Source organism: Lepidochelys olivacea (genome assembly GCF_965140295.1).
Source record: "Lepidochelys olivacea isolate rLepOli2 genome assembly, chromosome: 3".
NCBI lineage: Eukaryota > Metazoa > Chordata > Testudines > Cheloniidae > Lepidochelys > Lepidochelys olivacea.
The window spans coordinates 114,426,930-114,445,336 of NC_140413.1; the positions used below are offsets into that span (position 1 = coordinate 114,426,930).

Consider the following 18,407-nt stretch of genomic DNA (forward strand, 5'->3'; position numbering starts at 1 on the left):
TAAGCTGGAGATAGTGCTTGTCCTATTTGTTTTTTTAATGTTTGTAATTTAATTCTGTCATTGCATGTTTCTCTTTTTAAGATCTCACTCAGTTCCTTCCAAATTTCAACAGCCTGAGTAATAAAACAGCTATTTCCCTGCATTTTGTTCAGGGTTACAGCAATAGGCTTCAGGGTACTCAGCATGTGTTCAACATTTCTCTTAAGCCCAATGTTGAGATCTTTGGCTGTGTGTGCATTTCCTGATGTATCAATTGTTTCTCTAGGGAAGACATTCCCTTCTTGTTGTCACACAAGCACTTACAACAGGATCATTGTGGACATTGCTCCACCCATCAAGACTCAGGTTAACAATGTCATCCTCTAGACCCTTTGCACACTGCTCTATTTCTGTTTCATACACTTTATCCAACAATTTTCCTGCGACATCTGCTCTGTTGGGTGGACTGTATCCTGGTCTTAATGACTGAACCATGTTAATGACGTGTGGGTTCTGAAAGGAAAGGAGAGTTTGTTGCATAAACAAACTGGGCAATTTTTTCATCGATTCTTATCACAAATGTATCTATGGTTGTTTCTGGATGATGGAGATCTTGTATTTATTTATTTATTTTTGCTACAGGTGATATACTGTGGCTATGTGACATACGTGATGTGACTGAAATACTGTCATTGGCAGATAACTCAAACTATAGAAAATGATGGTGATCTTGAAGGTGGATAGTCTTAAGGATAGATTCTCCTAAACAAAACAAGTCAATGCAGTTATTTAATTATTATTACCATACTGCTCATGTAGTATTACTCATTGCATTCACTGACACTCAATACTACTTTAAAGGTAAAATTGTAAAAGGAAGATCTACCTATTTCAGCTATTTATTTTTTATCACAACTGCATCTAAAATGATAGTACCATAGAGTTACAACTATATTTTTTGCTCAAACATGAGAATTCAGGAATAGTCCAGAAGGAAGACAGGCAGAAAGAAGTATGAAATAAAAAAGTTTACCAACCTGAAGCTCCTGCATGTTCAGACATGTTCCTTTCATCATCTTCAATGCAGTTTCTTCCTGAGAAGGAACACTTCTCATGATGTTTCATTCAGGCAGCCAAGCCTTGAATTTTGTTGCACTGTTTGCATTTTGCACGTATGCCTGTCTTACCCACAGGCAGAGGAACTTCATTAAAATATTCCCAAACTGAGTCTATTTTATGGCCTGCTGCCATTATAGGTTTTCCCTTCTAGTGAGAGAAGTGTATGGTTGATCTCAAATCAATGAAGGCTACACTCAGAAAGACGTCAAGACTTCTGGAATATGCTGCTCAAACAGTTTCACTTTTGTTTCTACTGCCTGTCCCTCCCTTCTCACATTTATCTCCAGACTTCTCCTTGTCCAGAACTGCAAAACTAAGCATCTCTGATGGTATCTTCTTGACTGAGCACTGAGTCCCATTGGGTAGATAGACAGATTAACCTAAATAATCTACACAGAAGCCCCTAGAACCTCATAAGATTGGGTCCCTAATCCATGAACTATTGGAACTCATTTACAAAACTTTTCTTAAACATTACATGAGTGTATTGTCTCATACTATAGAATTAGAATTTATAATCCCTATTCCACGATGAGATTTTTTTTTGAGCTATAATGTATCCTAATTAAAACTATCTTTAGGTTTTTTTCCTCAAAAAGCATTTTATCAAAAAAATCCTATTTAAATAAAAAAAATCCATTTTTTTTTTTAAATCCTTGATTTTTATCCACGCTGGCCATTGATGAAAGACAAGTTAAAGTAACATCAGGCCAATTTAAAATGAACATGTTTTTCCCCTTAGTAAGGAGTTCTTCATAATTTTCATTGAAATCCAAAGTAAAATTTTTCTCCAAACAGCTACATCCTCCAAAATATACATCCAGTGATGGCAAATGGATAAATTCACTGTCTTTTTGTGTGGGGAAAAAATAAACAATGTTATGTAAACCATAATACAGGTCTTAAATTTATCAAAGTCCTGTTTGAATTATTGTCAAATATTCTAATACTTTCAAGTGGTCTATACAGGATAATATTGCGGCAAAACACCTTAAATAGATGTTCAGTTCCCTGCTCTCACTGTTGATCATCAGTTCAGATGCTTTGTTTGCTCGTTAAATTGCTTCTCTAGTACAGTTTTCACATATTGGTTTTTCTTAAAATGAAGACCAATTCTTTACCTGACATTTAGCCCAGGGACTAAGCCTGCTAACATGAGTGAAAAATGTTTGTGCTGCCACAAACAGATTACACTCCTCCAATTTAATGGAATGAAAAAGTTGTGCTCTGCATTTCATGTCATCGTCTTACTTACACGTTTTTAAAATGTGTTAACTTACTACTTGGAATGGCCTAATAGGAAGAAAAAAAAGGTTAATATCTTGTTTATCACCTGTGAAATTCATTAAATACATTAATCAAATAAGCTCCTAATGCATCTTGTGCTCTTGTTATATCTTCTTTCCTCTTCTTGGCTTCACTTCACTTTTTTTTCTTTATCTGAGTAATCTGTTTTATTTGTCCAGTTCTTTTGTTGGTTCAATATAATTTAGTGAATATTTGCTAAATACCAGTTAAATTAATAATATATAAAATATTTGATTAATTCATGAATATAGTCAAAATTTTTCTGCTATTCAACCAGCCTTAGTAATTGCACTTTTCAAAGAAAAAATAATAAATGCAATACATAACACTCTAAATACTATACATTTCAGAATTATGGATTTGAGGGTGTGTGGCAGCACAGGCAGTTTTTCACCCAGACTAGCAGGCTTCATTCTTGGGATACTCCATATGAGGAAGCCTGGGGATCAGTTTGGCATACTCTCTTCCCCTGCTCCACTACATATTTTCATCTCCCATTTCTTTCTTCCGCCTCCTCATTTCTCTCTATTGTACTTACATTTTCTAATTAATTCCATCAGTATCTCACTTGCTTTTATTGAGGCATGGGTTGCAACAGTTTTGATACCCATTGCTGGAGGGAAAAAATTACTAATCACAGATCTATATGAAAGCTAGAGAGGGTAGTAGGTAGAAACTGTTTAGGGATCTGGAAGAGATGCCAAACCTTTTCCTTCCCTGTTGTATCAGGCTTTGCTTAGGAGGTGTCTGAAACTGAAGCTCCCCAGCACCCCACTTACAGCTACAAAGCAGCATTTTTCTCCACTTCCTGTCTTTTTTGGCTTTTATGAGGATGCTGTGTGTCTTTGTTACTTTGCCCCTCTGCCAGCCTCCTGGCTGTCATATTTGGGGGATATCTACATTACTCTCCTTTGGTTTTCTGGGTGCTCTGAGGATATTTTTACTACCTTTCTAAACCCCTCTAGCTAGTCTTTCTTTTGGTTGTTCCTCCTCAGTGAGCAATTACAATGTCTTCTGCTTCTGCTTCCAGCTTTCCTAAGTAGGAGTAGAGTGAAACTGACTTGATTCTTGTCAGTTTTGTGGCTGCTCACAGGATTCTGTACATAATTAAAAATGACAATATTCTGATCAATTTTCTGCATCTTGCAGTTTGAAAAAGTTATGAACAACAACAGACACATGGGAGCTGTCTGCACAGACAGAGGAAGACAGCACTGCATTAGCGAATACTTCTGGTTAGAAGTCTTTTTTTCATAACTGTAAGAGCTAGGATACTTTTTTGAAATAAAGCTTAGATTCAGTACAAATTGAAGAGACTTGTCTGGAAAACTTTATTGCTCTCCTTGGGGAAAATTGATTTTAAAAAAAAAGTCTGTATCTGTACGAGTTTTTTCATGAAGTTGATAGTTTTCCACTCCATACGGCTAAATTCAGTGCCTTGCATAATGACAGGTTTCAGAATAGCGGCTGTGTAACTCGTACAAATACAGACAGACATCTTCCTCTCCAAATGCAAACAGATGGACATCATACCAAAGGGACTGAAGGTAAAAAATCCACTACAATCTACGTACCACACAGACTATGCTGACAGCTTGTGCCACACGCTCTCAAAGAAACTGCGGAACCACCTGATCAACATCCTCTACAGCAAATAGGGAACGATTAAGAATGAGTTCTCAAAACTGGATACTCTCAAAAAAAAAACAACACCCTTCCACACAAACTTCCTCGTGGCTGTACTTTACAAAAACTAGACAAGCCATTTACAACACACACTTTGCTTCTCTACAAAAGAAAAAGGACACTAAACTATCTAAACTACTACATGCCACAAGGGGCCACAGCAGTGGTTCCCTTAACCCACTCAGCAATAACCCACTCAGTTAATCTATCCAACCATACTCTTAAGACAGATTCTTCTGCTGGGCTACCTCTCCTTCTGCCCCTCCACCCCCACGAACACGATACAGTTCTGTGGTGACCTAGAATCCTATTTTCATAGTCTCCGACTCAAGGAATATTTCCAACACACCTCTGAACAACATACTAATCCACAGAGACCTTCCTACCAACACTATAAAAAGAAGGATTCTAGGTGGACTCCTCCTGAAGGTCGAAACAACAGACTGGACTTCTACATAGAATGCTTCCGCCAACACGCATGGGCTGAAATTGTGGAAAAGCAGCATCACTTGCCCCATAACCTCAGCCATGCAGAACACAATGCCATCCACAGCCTCAGAAACAACTCTGACATCATAATCAAAAAGGCTGACAAAGGAGGTGCTGTCGTCATCATGAATAGGTTGGAATATGAACAAGAGGCTGCTCAGCAGCTCTCCAGCACCACTTTCTGCAAGCCATTACCCTCTGATCCCACTGAGGGTTACCAAAAGAAACTACAGCAGTTGCTCAACAAACTCCCTGAAAAAGCACAAGAACAAATCCGCACAGACACACCCCTGGAACCCCGACCTGGGGTATTCTATCTGCTACCCAAGATCCATAAACCTGTAAATCCTGCCCCATCGTCTTAGGCATTGACACCCTGACAGCAGGATTGTCTGGCTATGTAGACTCCCCCCTCAGGCCCTATGCTATCAGCACTCCCAGCTATCTTCGAGACACCACTGACTTCCTGAGGAAACTACAGTCCATCGGTGATCTTCCTGAAAACACCACCCTGGCCACTATATGGATGTAGAAGCCCTCTACACCAACATTCCACACAAAAATGGACTACAAGCCGTCAGGAACAGTATCCCCGATAATGTCACGGCAAACCGGGTGGTTGAACTTTGTGACTTTGTCCTCACCCATAACTATTTCACATTTGGGGACAATGTATACCTTCAAATCAGCGGCACTGCTATGGGTACCCGCATGGCTCCACAGTATGCCAACATTTTTATGGCTGACTTAGAACAACGCTTCCTCAGCTCTCGTCCCCTAACGCCCCTACTCTTCTTGCGCTACATTGATGACATCTTCATCATCTGGACTCATGGAAAAGAAGCCCTTGAGGAATTCCACCATGATTTCAACAATTTCCATCCCACCATCAACCTCAGCCTGGACCAGTCCACGCAAGAGATCCACTTCCTGGAACTACGGTGCTAATAAGCGGTGGTCACATAAACACCACCCTATACTGGAAACCTACTGACCCCTATTCCTACCTACATGCCTCCAGCTTTCATCCAGATCACACCACACGATCCATTCTCTACAGCCAAGCTCTACAATACAACCACATTTGTCTCTGTCTGAGGGATTGGAGCAAACACTTACAAGATCTCTATCAAGCATTCTTAGAACGACAGTACCCACTTGCGGAAGTGAAGAAACAGATTGACAGAGCCAGAAGAGTTCCCAGAAGTCACCTACTACAGGACAGGCCCAACAAAGAAAATAACAGAACACCACTAGCCATCACCTTCAGGCCCAACTAAGACCTCTCCAACGCATCATCAAGGTTTTACAACCTATCCTGAAGGACAGCCCATCACTCTCTCAGATCTCAGGAGACAGGCCAGTCCTTGCTTACAGACAGCCCCCCAACCTGAAGCAAATACTCACCAGCAACCACACACCACACAACAGAACCACTAATCCAGGAACCTATCCTTGCAACAAAGCCCGTTGCCAATTGTGTCCACATATCTATTCAGGGGACACCATCATAGGGCCTAATCACATCAGCCACACTATCAGAGGCTCGTTCACCTGCACATCCACCAATGTGATATATGCCATCATGTGCCAGCAATGCCCCTCTGTCATGTACATTGGTCAAACTGGACAGTCTCTACGTAAAAGAATAAATGGACACAAATCAGACGTCAAGAATTATAACATTCAAAAACCAGTCGGAGAACACTTCAGTCTCTCTGGTCACTCAATTAGAGACCTAAAAGTGGCAATTCTTCAACAAAAAAACTTCAAAAACCAGACTCCAACGAGAGACTGCTGAATTGGAATTAATTTGCAAACTGGATACAATTAACTTAGGCTTGAATAGAGACTGGGAGTGGATGGGTCATTACACAAAGTAAAACTTTTCCCCCATGTTTGTTCCCCCCCCCCCACATGTTCTTGTCAAGTGCTGGAAATGGCCCACCTTGATTATCACTACAAAAGGTTTTCTCTCCCCCCGCTCTCCTGCTGGTATTAGCTCATCTTAAGTGATCACTCTCCTTACAGTGTGTATGGTAACACCCATTGTTTCGTGTTCTCTGTGTATATAAATCTCCCCACTGTATTTTCCACTGAATGCATCCAATGAAGTGAGCTGTAGCTCACGAAAGCTTATGCTCAGATAAATTGGTTAGTCTCTAAAGTGCCACAAGTACTCCTTTTCTTTTTGCAAATACAGACTAACACGGCTGCTACTCTGAAATCTGAATTGCTTTGTGCCTGTTTGACTCTCCTGGCATCTCACTAGTTCACCAAAGATCCAAATCTATTTTACATCAGAGTATCTTTTTCTGTCTCTAGTGTTTTCACTACTAGTGTTCTTAACTCTTTTTTAATTCTCATCTCTTAACTCTTCAGGAGCTGAAATCCTGTGTGTGGTATCTTTAAATAGGAGAGTTACTTTGAATATATTTTCATGCAGCATTTATTTCCCTGTCATCTATCTACCAGTTTGCCCTCAAGATTTGGATGTTTTGTTTTGGGTTGATATTTTTGGCCTTAGTGGCCTTGCTTGTTTGTACTTGGGAATAACTTGTCTTGGAAAAAGTGTTCTTATTGTATATGCTTTTACTAATAGATTTTATGGGAGTTCTTTGCTTCCTGAGTGATTCAGGAACTGGCAGGGATTGTTCTAGACAGAACTAAGGTACCGGGAGTTGGTCACCTTGTGGGTGAACGATGGGTGCTTGAGTTGACGTTTCAGTATTTCAGAGATACTGCAACTGGGAGCATGCCTCCTAGCCCGAGTAGACAGACTTGAGGTCTCTTTGCTCAAATTTCTGAGCTAAAAATAGCAGGTGGATGTTGCAGCTCAGGCTAGGCACCTGTGCTCTGACTCAGACGGATGGGCAGGCTTGAAGTCTGATGGCTAGTCCAAGTTGTGGCCAGGATGGCCATGTCTACACTGTTTTTAGCTCACTACGTTGATCAAAGTCAGCACAAGTCTGTCTGCCGGGGCTGGGAGGCATGCTCTATACAGCAGTGTCGGCACACCTTGAAAGGGCCAAAAACGTTAGAGCTTCTGCCTTTCTCTTACTGTGAGCCTAGAGCCTCAAGAAAGGGAAATCTGTGATACCTTCAAAAACTCAAGATTGTTATAAAACCAAAACTTGTTTTTTCTTAATTATTAATACTGTGGTATATTTCTCCCCAAATCTCCTGCTACTATTACCTGGTGATTAATAAAATCTTTTGACATGTTAGCCTGGGCTAATTAATACTGTACAGTGGATACCATTTGAAAAATGGAGTAGCATTCTGTTGAGGAATTGCAGGCCATTATATAAATCAGTGTTCCTTTTTATAATTCAGATAAAAATATTTATCAAGAGGGAGCATTATCTAGTAGTTAAATCAAGCAGTTTGTGTTAAGGAGATCAAATTGCTATTCCTGGTTCTCCTGCATACTGTCTGAATTTGGGCATGTCACTTACGAAAGGTCAGATTTTCCATTTATAAATTGAGAATAAAATAATCAGGCTTCACATAACTAACATTCATAAAGCATTTTTGAGATTCCCCTGAATGGAAGGTGCTGAAGAAATGTAGAATATATTTCTAGTTTGTAGCAGTTAACCCTTTGAGTGCATGTGCATATCCGTGTAGGTGGCTGTAGCAAACTTGCTAACATTCCATCATTTTTTAATTAAAATAGTTTTATTTAACTGGTGATCTTAGCCCTACTTTCTCTAAATTGGAGGCTTCATGCTCAACATTACAATCTCAAACAAGAAATCAATATTTGGGATTTTTCCTGTGCACTCATGTACCTTATATCTCAGAAGCTCCTCAATACCCATGCAGTGATGCTGTAGTCTTGCCATGGAGCCCTCTTGGTTATTTTTCTTCTGTCTTGCCGTTTAAACAATACCTGAGCTGGTGGCAGTCAATAACAAAGGTGTTAATGAGCTTTCAAGACAGGATCTCAGAAGGGACTTGAGTGGTGGCAACCTTTTTGTGGTCTCTAATGGAAAGGTCAAAGTACAAATTTAGGAATATTTTTCCTAGTTGGCCACTCCTAAATATTTACTGGATTTCAGTTGTCTAATTCAATGGGAATATGGATATTTCTCACCCCTTACCTGTCAGTCATACACTAGTGTTTTGTGTTTTAGGTTTAGTTATAACTGATCTGTGGAACTAACAGTTTGTTGTGATAGCAGGATAATGGCAGCTCAGCAAATATATGAACCTCCCTGTCAATATGGATATTTGGCAGTAATATTCCCAGAATAGAAAGTTGTGTGCAGGTTTGGTAGCACTTTGAGTCTTACTTTAATACAGAATCAATGAAGTATACAGTTCATAATGAAGTCCAAGTGCATTATATGTGTAATGTGATGGAGGAAAGAATTTTAGCTAGGAAGCCATCTGAAACATAGAAGTATTCTAAATAAAGAATAAAATTGTATAAGACATTGCTTTTGGGATCTTTGCCACCATGCTTTGATGGTATATTTTCCGTTTGCTGCCTTACTTGTGCTTTCACATCTACAGAAAAACTTTTTTTGTTGGGCAAGTTTTGTTTTGCTGTTTAGGTGGTTCCTTATAAGGACGTTTTGCTCTTGATTTGAAAAACTGAAGTAACTTTAATAAGAACAGTCCCATTATAAGCTTAAGAATTTGGGTTTAGATTACTAGATCTTGGGTATAATTTTCAAAAGCGCCTAAGTCCCATTTTCAAAAATGGCTTAGGTGCTTTTTAAATTTTTACCCCGTGTTTAATGTGAATAGCTTCATAGAGCATTTCATTTTAAAAAACATTTGTTTTTGGTTTAAACTGTATATCTTTTTGTTATGTAAGTGACTGACTGTGAAGTATGCTGTTTATTCCAGTTGTTTGTAAGTTACTTTTATGATTACATGAATACTTTTTCAGAACACTAAACAAAACAAGGCTAAATAATCATTTAGCAATAAAGAACTTGATCACAAGTTAAACAAATTTTTTTGAGTGAACTGGTAATGTACATGAATGTAAAATGGCAAAAGCATTTACAGTTCAGTTGGGAGAGCAACAAAGATATAACTGTTCTGATGTGAATACTCGTGTGGGCTGGCTAAGACCAAATGTCAGAATCCTAATGATGTAGGAGTTTCTTTTAAGGGGAACATTTTTCTGAAGACAAATAGTGAAACAGCACTTGAAAATAAATTACAGTTTGTCAAATAGGCAAATATATTGTAGTTTACCACTTGTAAGTGGTCTTATTCCTTCCTGTGTATGTAGAGGAACCATAAATTGTTTGTTAGCAGAACATTGTACTTTATGTTCAGTATTAGAGAGATTTACAGTATTCTTTCGGGAATGGTAAAAATATGCAACAAGTTCCATTTTTCCAGGGGGATGGTGGGGGGAAGGAGAGGGAGGCAGATCTTTGAAAAATGAATATATAATATTTAACATATTACAAAATTGAAAGCATTTTATTATAATTAGAAAAACTTGTGGTGTAGCTCAAAATTCAAAGTGTTACATACTTTAACCTGTACTATGCTTCATTTTAAGCTTTGACCAGTATGCATAACTTATGATTTCTTGCAATTTATGAATTCATTTATTTTACATTTTGTGTCCTTGCACAGACATATCATTATAAAAAAGAAATCATGCTTTCAGTTTTTTGTAAATAAAACTCTCCTTTTTTTTAGAAAATGGAATAATCAAATCAGATAAAGTATATGAAGTAATGTTGGCTACAGACCGTTGCCACTATGCAAAATGCAACCCTTATATGGACTCTCCTCAATCAATAGGTAAGAGAGCATCTATCTAAAATGTCTATCCTCACTTTTATAACAGAGAGTATGAGTTCAGCATGTGTGATAAGAATATGAAAGTATTTTATTTTAAAGAACTGCCTGAAAAGTTTATATGGGAGCATTTTTAGTTCCTCACAATTAGCTGATCCAGCCTCTTTTAGTTTGAAGATTTGGCTAGTGCAGACTTCAGTAGCTCATTTACTTAGTGACGCCTCTCAGAAAGTTTGCAGTTTAAAGTGTTGACATTACTGTATAAAACTCTAAATAATTTGGATCTGGTTACATTAGAGATGTTCTTTCTCTTTGTATGACACTGCAGTTGAGATCGGCGGATGTGACTCTGACCTAAACTTGACTTAAAAGGGAATTAAAAAAAAAAAAAAGAAGGGACTGCTGGCAGGGCATTTTTCAGTGCAGGATCGTGAATTCTGGAACTTGCTTGTTCCCACCCAGACCCTTTAATTTTTTTTCCTTTTGGTAAATGAATCAAAGTGTATCTATTTTTTCCTCTCTTTTTCAGCTTTTATATTGGTTGATGGTGGGAGTTCTTAGTTGTACTTATTATTGATTAGTCCATATTGAGCTTTCTTTATATTTGTACATAAACCAACTTCATTTTGTGTGAATCTTAAAAATCAAATTAAAAATTGACTTGATGTTCCCTAAGTGTTAATACATGCAATACAATTCTCCCTCATTCATTCCCCTTATATATACGCATGCTGATTTACAGGCAAACAGATACGGTCCCTACGTCAGGGAGTTTGTAATCTGGTGCAAAAACACATACAAAAAATTATGAACCAGGATTGGCACATGGGGAGTAACAGTGGAAAGGGAAAACGCTGCTCTTCGGATGTAAATGTTGCATAGGCCGCTTTCATGCAATATAGCTTTACAAAAGTAAAGGTTTGTACTAAACTAAAAATAAGATGCTAAATGAAATAGAGTTTGGAAAGATAGAAACTTTCATCTTTCTCAGTACCCCTCATTGCTGTATGTATTGACCAGTTGAGGAAAGTAGCAGAACTTTTTTCTTCAGTTTAGAATTGGGCATGTCAGACCTTCTTATATATTAGTACTGTATTCAAAATCACAATACAACTACATAGCTAGAGCAGCTGTAGTGTCTCATTTGAAGGCTTGCATATGCGATGGTTCATACATAAGTCGGATAGGAATGTTCTAACACTGTTAGCTCAACTCTTACATCAGAAGGTTTACCCCTTTCTTGTTTTACAGGTTTCCAAGCAACTATCAGTGCCCCACACATGGTAAGCATTAGATTTATAACACAGAATGGTTAGTGAAGATGATTAGCAATCTAGTCACTCTCCAGAATAAAAGTATACTTATTCTAACAACTTACACTATCTATTGGTAATAATGTTGTAAACTACTGTAATATTGCCTGTACTTCTGCCTGGTTGAATTTACATATAATGATAGACAGAATTGTTGTAATTTATCTTTTCTTTTGTCAAGAGAAGTTGTACTGAGATGTGAGAATTTTGCCTAGTGATTTGAGACCCAGACAGTTCATGGCTGAGTCTTAACAAGTAAACACTAGGAGATACTTCAGTGCAGTGACGTTGTATCACAGATACTAAAGTATTCTCAGATAATTTATTTCATTATTTGAAATTAAGAATTAATGTGGGTATATTTAGCCCTTATAGTATTTTATTTGAGAAATAAAGTTTGTGGGAAAGAACAGTAAACATTTTCATAGCTTATGCTCCATTTGTCTTTCCCTAAAGTTACCTATTAGAATTCAAAGGGTAGGGACTAATTCAAACTATCTATTTTGAAACTTTGGCTTTTTTTATATCTGAAAAAGTTAACATTTTTTTCAGAGGTATACACCAAGAAGTGAAGAAATCACAACAATAGTAGCTATGTTGTTGTTCTTCTTCGAGTGCTTGTTCATGTCAATTCCAATCAGGTGTGCGCGCGCAGCATGCATGGTCATCAGAAAGTTTTCCCTTAGCAGCTCCTGTCAGGTCAGCTGTGGATCCCCCTGAAGTGGCGCCTTCATGGCACTCAGTATACGACTCTGCCTACCCGGCCCCCCTTCAGTTCCTTCTTACCGTCCATGACGGCTGTTGGAACAGTGCTCACTTGCTCAGCAAGTGCTCCCTTAGCGTTCTTCTGTTAGTCATTACAATTTATAGTTAGAGTTAGTTAATAGTAGGTTGGGAGCAGGATCTCTCCCCAGTCCCTAACCCCCCTCGGGCTCTGGGGCATCCCATGAGCCCAAGGCATTAAACGCTGCAGTGCTTGTAATAAACCTATGCCCATCAGTGACTCCCCTGACTCTTGTCTAAAGTGTCTGGAGGGAGTGAACCAAACGGAAAGGTGCAAAATCTGCAGGGCTTTTCAGCCAAGAACCAAAAAGGAGCATGATTTCTGATTAAAATAACTGTTAATGGTATGTTCCAGCATCCGTATGCGACATGGTACTGAGGAAGGACTCACCACAAGAGACACTCAGCACCGGCGCTCCCTAGCACCGCACCCAGGGATAGCAGCCTGGCACTGCTCGACTTCCCTGGTGCCGCACAAGAGACACAAGAAGGCCAAAAGAGGGCGCTTGCCAGCCTCGATGTCTGCGGGATTGTCGGGATGCATGGTGCACCCCAGAAAGGACCTGGCACCAAGTCAGCACGAGTCAGTGCCATTGACTTCAGGGCCCCACAAGGGACCATTGAGTCAGGCACTTAGTGACTCTCTGGCAGGGCAGTGCCAGGTGGAGGTGTTAGAGCCACCCTCCACTCCGGACGCTTTTGAAGCCACCAGAGACCTTATTGTGATGATGGCTGCACAGGCCCCAGCTCTGAGGGACAAGGCTCCGGTGCTGATAAGACTGGTACTGTCTACAGGCAAGCCTGATACGATGCAGCGCTCACAGTCCCCAGCTCGGCAGCGTACCTGGCACCGCTCTCAGTTGCCTTCACTGTGGCACTGCTTCCTGGCACTGAGCCCCACGAGAGAGTCTCTGGTGATGCGGCGCTCCCCCTCCTCGGCACTGAGGCCAGACCGGCACAGATCCCCAGCACCAGCAGAGGACCGGCACAGACCTGCAGTGATGGCAGAGGACCGGCACCGATCTGTGGCACCAGGCCTTCATCCTCAATTGCTGGCACTGGATACCTGCTATCGATTCCCATCACCAGATCCCAGGCACCAGTTCCCCACCTTATCACGGCACTGGTCATCGGTGCATGGGCCCTCAGCATTGCCGTGGCCCTCACAATCGGGATCCGCTTCCTCGGAGTCTGATGCCGATTCGTACTATTTGAGACGTAGTCCCAGAGGCAACGAAAGAGGGTGCCACCGGCCTGGCAGCTGCAGCCCCAGCGCAGTGGCCCTTTTGGACCCCCTGGGCTTACCATCAGGCCCAAGGTACCTTTTCAAGGGGGTCGAGATTGGTAGCATCAGAACACCGGCCACCCCACTCTTCTAGGGACAGACCTACATCTCAGGGATCTGAGGCTACTCTGTCCTAACCACCCTTCAGGCACCAGTCGTGGAAGAGGTGACCCCCAGTACAGGACCAGCTGCAGAGTCAAGCTACAGCATTCCACAAGGGCGTGCACTGATGAAGAGGAGGTCAAGGAGCCAGAGGGGCAGGAGGACCCAGTACCCCCTCTGGCCACCTCGTCCTCTTCCCCTGATGAATCTGTGGCAAGGGTGTCCGCTTTGGGCCCTCCTCTGATTGACCATAGGGCACATCAGGACCTCCTTAGGTGGATTGCCCGCAACATGGGGTTGCAAGCGGTGGAGGTGGTCGAGGCCGAGGACCCCATGGTGGACATTCTCACTCCCAAAGTCCATCACTGGTAGCTCTGCCTTTGATCAAAACCGTTCAAAACAATATAAAGACCTGTGGCCGACCCTAGCCTCAAGTCCGCCGACTGCCAGGGGTGTGGAGCACAAATACTTTGTCCCTTCTAAGAACTATTAATACTTATTCTCACACCCGCAGCCATGCTCTCTGGTCGTGTCTGTGGCTAACGAGAAAGAGTGTCAGGAACAGCAAGGACCAGCCCCCAAATCTAAGGAGGCAAAAAGGATGGACCTATTTGGTAGAAAGGTCTATGACACTGGGAACCTCCAGCTGAAGATAGCTGACCAGCAAGCTATCCTGAGTAGGTATAACTTCAATTCATGGTCCTCCATGTTTAAGTTCAAAGAGCTGATCCCTGTGGACTCTAGGGCTGAATTATCCGCCATCATAGAGGAAGGGAAGGCAGTAGCTCGGACCTCTCTGCAGGCGTCCCTAGTCTTGGCAGATTCTGCTGCCGTACCTTCTCTTCAGGCATAGCCATGAGGAGAACATCATGGCTTTAAGCATCCCAGAAGTGCAGCAAACCCTGGAGGACCTTCCTTTTGAGGGCACGGGGCTCTTTTCAGAGCAGACAGACTCCAAACTGCACAGCTTGAAAGACTCTAGGGTGACCATGAAGTCTTTGGGAATGCATATGCTGGCAACCCAGCAACAACAACGCTCATATCCTCCTCGGCCAAGGCAGGATTTTTATAGACGAGGGGGCAGGAACAGCAGGCAGAAACCTTCCTGATCCCCTTCAGAGCAAGATATTAGCTAGTCTAAGCCTTCATCAGGCTCTAAACAGGCCTTTTGAAGATGGACCCGAGGATGGCACATTTGCCACAACACCTGATCCTTACCCATGTTTTCTGAATCATCTATCCCACTTCTACTGTGTTTGGTCCCAAATAACATCGGACCGCTGGGTTCTTCTGGTAGAAGTGGGATATTCTCTCCAATTTTGCTCTTCCCCTACGTCCCACCCCTCCTTCCCTGTCCCTCTTCAGGGACCCCTCTCACAAGCAATTGCTTATTCAGGAGGTGCAATCGCTCCTCACCATAGGGGGAGTGGAGGAGGTTCCTCAGGAGCAAAAGGGCAAGGGTTTTCTACTCCCATTATTTCCTGATCCACGAGGCAAAGGTGGGGGTCTTGGACCCATTTTAGACCTGCGAGTACTCCACCAGTTTATGCTGAAGTTGAAGTTCTGCATGGTCTCCCTGAGCATGATCAGACCTTCCCTGGATCTTTGAGGTTGGAACACTGCCCTCAACATGAAAGACGTGTACTTTCACATAGCCATTCGACCTGTGCACAGACATTTTCTCTGGTTTGCGCTCAACCACAAACACTATCAGTTCACGGTCCTCCCATTCGGTCTGTCAACAGCCCCCCAAGTATTCACCAAGTGCATGTCAGTTGTAGCAGTCTTCCTCTGGAGGAGGCAGGTGCAGGTATAGCCATACCTGAATGACTAGCTGCTCAGGGGCCGTACCAGGGAGCAGGTAGAGTCTCATGTATGATTGGTCAGGTCCATTTTCCAGAGTTTGGGATTCCTCTTCAACGTGAACAAGTCAACCTTATCACCGATCCAAAGAATAGAATTCATCGGAGCGGTGCTGGACTTGTACAGGCAAGGGTGTTCCTGCCAGAGACTCGTTTCCAGGCCATGACAGACATTATTCAAAGCCTCAGGCGGTACCCAACCACTACCACAAGGGAATGCCTGAGTGTCCTGGAACACATGGCGGCTTGCATGTATGTAGTCAGGCATTCCAGAATGAGGCTCGCCCAGATATACCGACCAGGGAGCTACAGGCTGGACTCTGTAGTGATGGTGCCAGGACACATACTTGAGTCCCTACAGTGGTGGCTTAACCCTCAGATGGTATGTGAAGGTGTCCCCTTCAACAGTGCACTGCCCTCCTTGTCCTTACTAACGGACGTGTCAGATCTGGGTTGGGGGGCACACCTGGGAGATCTCCGAACACAGGGCCTTTGGTCGCGGGATGAGCTCTTCCTTCATATCAATATCGGGGAGCACAGAGCAGTGCAACTGGCATGCCAAACTTTCCAGTCCCAGCTACAAGGCCAAAGCGTGGCCATGATGATGGACAACACCGCTACTATGTTATACATCAACAAACAGGGTGGAACCCGTTCTTCCCCCAATGTCGAGAAGCCCTCCCAACTATGGGAGTTCTGCATATCCCACTCCATTCACCTGGAGGCATCCTGTCTCCCAGGAGCACAGAATGAGCTAGCAGATCACCTCAGCAGATCGTTCTGCAACCACGAATGGTCCATCTGTACAGATGTTCTTCATCCCATCTTCCAAAGATGGGGATTTCCACCTCATGTATGTCCACCCCCTCCACCCCCCGCCCGGTCCCACTCATACACAAGGTGCTGCTCAAGATCTGCAGGGACAAAGCAGAGGTGACTCTTCTGGCCCCAGCATGGCCCTGTCAACATTGGTACACCATGCTTCTGGAGCTGTCAGTGGACACTGATCGTGCCCTGATCTGATCACTCAGGATCATGGTCGCCTCCACTACCCAGACCTCCAGTCCCTCCTCCCTATGGTCTGGAAGCTTCCTGGTTAAACCCCATGGAACTCCTATGTTCGGAGTCGGTAAGGGAGGTTCTACTTGGCAGCAGGAAACCTTCCATTGGGGCTACTTATCTAGCCAAGTTGAAGAGATTCACTTGCTGGTGTGCTCAGCAATACACACCTCAACTCCAGGCATCTATACCATTCATCCTAGAGTACCTTCTGCATCTCAAACAGCAGGGCTTAGCTGCGGCATCCGTCAAGGTCAGCCTTCCACCCAGGAACGTCTGGACGCTCCGTGTTCACTAACCCCATGGTAGGACGTTTCCTCAAGGGCTTGGAACGTCTATAGCCACAGATTAGGCAACCGGTTCCTGCATGGGGACCTTAACCTGGTCCTCACCTTTTGAACCACTGGCTACTTGCTCCCTGCTCTATTTGTTGTGGAAGGTGTCCTTCCTGGTAGCCATCACATCAGCCAGGCAGGTGTCTGAATTAAAGGCTCTGACCTCCGGCCTACCCTACACGGTCTTTCACAAGGACAAGGTGCAGCTCAGGCCTTACCCAGCCTTCTTCTCCAAAGTAGTGTCACAATTCCACGCAGGTCAAAACATTTTTCTACCCATCTTCTATCCTAAGCGTCACATCAGTACCCAAGAACAGAGGCTGCACTCACTGGATGTTCGGAGAGCGCTAGCATTCTACATCGAGCACACAAAACTGTTCAGGAAGTCAAACCAACCGTTCGTGGCAGTAGCAGACTGGATGAAAGGACTCCCGGTCTCATCTCAAAGAATGTCTTCCTGGATCACATCCCACATCCGCATATGTTATGAGTTAGCCAAGATCCCAGTCCTAACTCTCTTACAGCACATTCCACAAGGGCCCAAGCCTCGTCAGCTGTGTTCCTGGGCCAGGTCCTGACACAAGAGATCTGCAGGGCAGCAACTTGGTCATCGGTGTATACGTTTACCTCTCACTATGCCATCACCCAACACACCAGAGACGATGCAGCATTCGGCAGGGCGGTGCTCCAGTCAGCGGTTTCCTTTATCCCGGAGGTGAGGTCGGAGTTGAGCTTGGGAGTCACCTGATTGGAATCAACGTGAACAAGCACTCGAAGAAAATATGGTTGTTCACCATAACACCTTCTTCGAGATGTGTTATTCACGTCCATTTCAATACCCACCCTCTTTCCCCTCTGTCGGAATAGCTGGCAAGAAGGAACTAAAGGGGGGGTCGGGTTGGCAGGGTCATATATTGAGTGCCATGAAGGCGCCACTCCAGGGGGCTCCACAGCTAACCAGATGGGAGCTGCTAAGGGAAAACTTTCCGACGACTGTGCGTGTGGCACGCGCACACCTGATTGGAGTATATGTGAACAACACATCTTGAAAAACAACAGTTATGAGAAGGTGAGTAACTGTTTTTTCCAGAATCTTAATGTAGATTTGTGTTTCTCACACTGTACTAAACTTACCACTGGTGGCACATGTCCCACAAACAGAGGATATGCAAGTTTCTTTAAACAGAAAGGTAAATATAATATCAGAATAAGAATTTATTATAACTACGCTGATTAGAATTATGTAAGTAGTGCACCAAGTATTTCTGAATTCTTAGTGGAACATTAAGCTTTTAAAAGTTTGACAACA

At 42.8% G+C, this 18,407-nt stretch overlaps 1 protein-coding gene across 3 annotated transcripts in view; it reads left to right on the forward strand.

The window, feature by feature from the left end:
- PCMT1 (protein-L-isoaspartate (D-aspartate) O-methyltransferase) overlaps window positions 1-18,407 on the forward strand; it is a 50,235-nt gene that overhangs the window by 8,199 nt on the left and 23,629 nt on the right. For all 3 annotated transcript variants that reach the window (XR_014710805.1, XM_084622989.1, XM_084622988.1), the window contains exons 2-3: window positions 10,258-10,362; window positions 11,611-11,642. Coding sequence is in view for 2 of the 3 variants with exons in the window: in XM_084622989.1 (XP_084479115.1) it covers window positions 10,258-10,362; window positions 11,611-11,642 (137 nt within the window). In the remaining variant the exon portion in view is untranslated. The remainder of the gene's footprint in view (window positions 1-10,257; window positions 10,363-11,610; window positions 11,643-18,407) is intronic.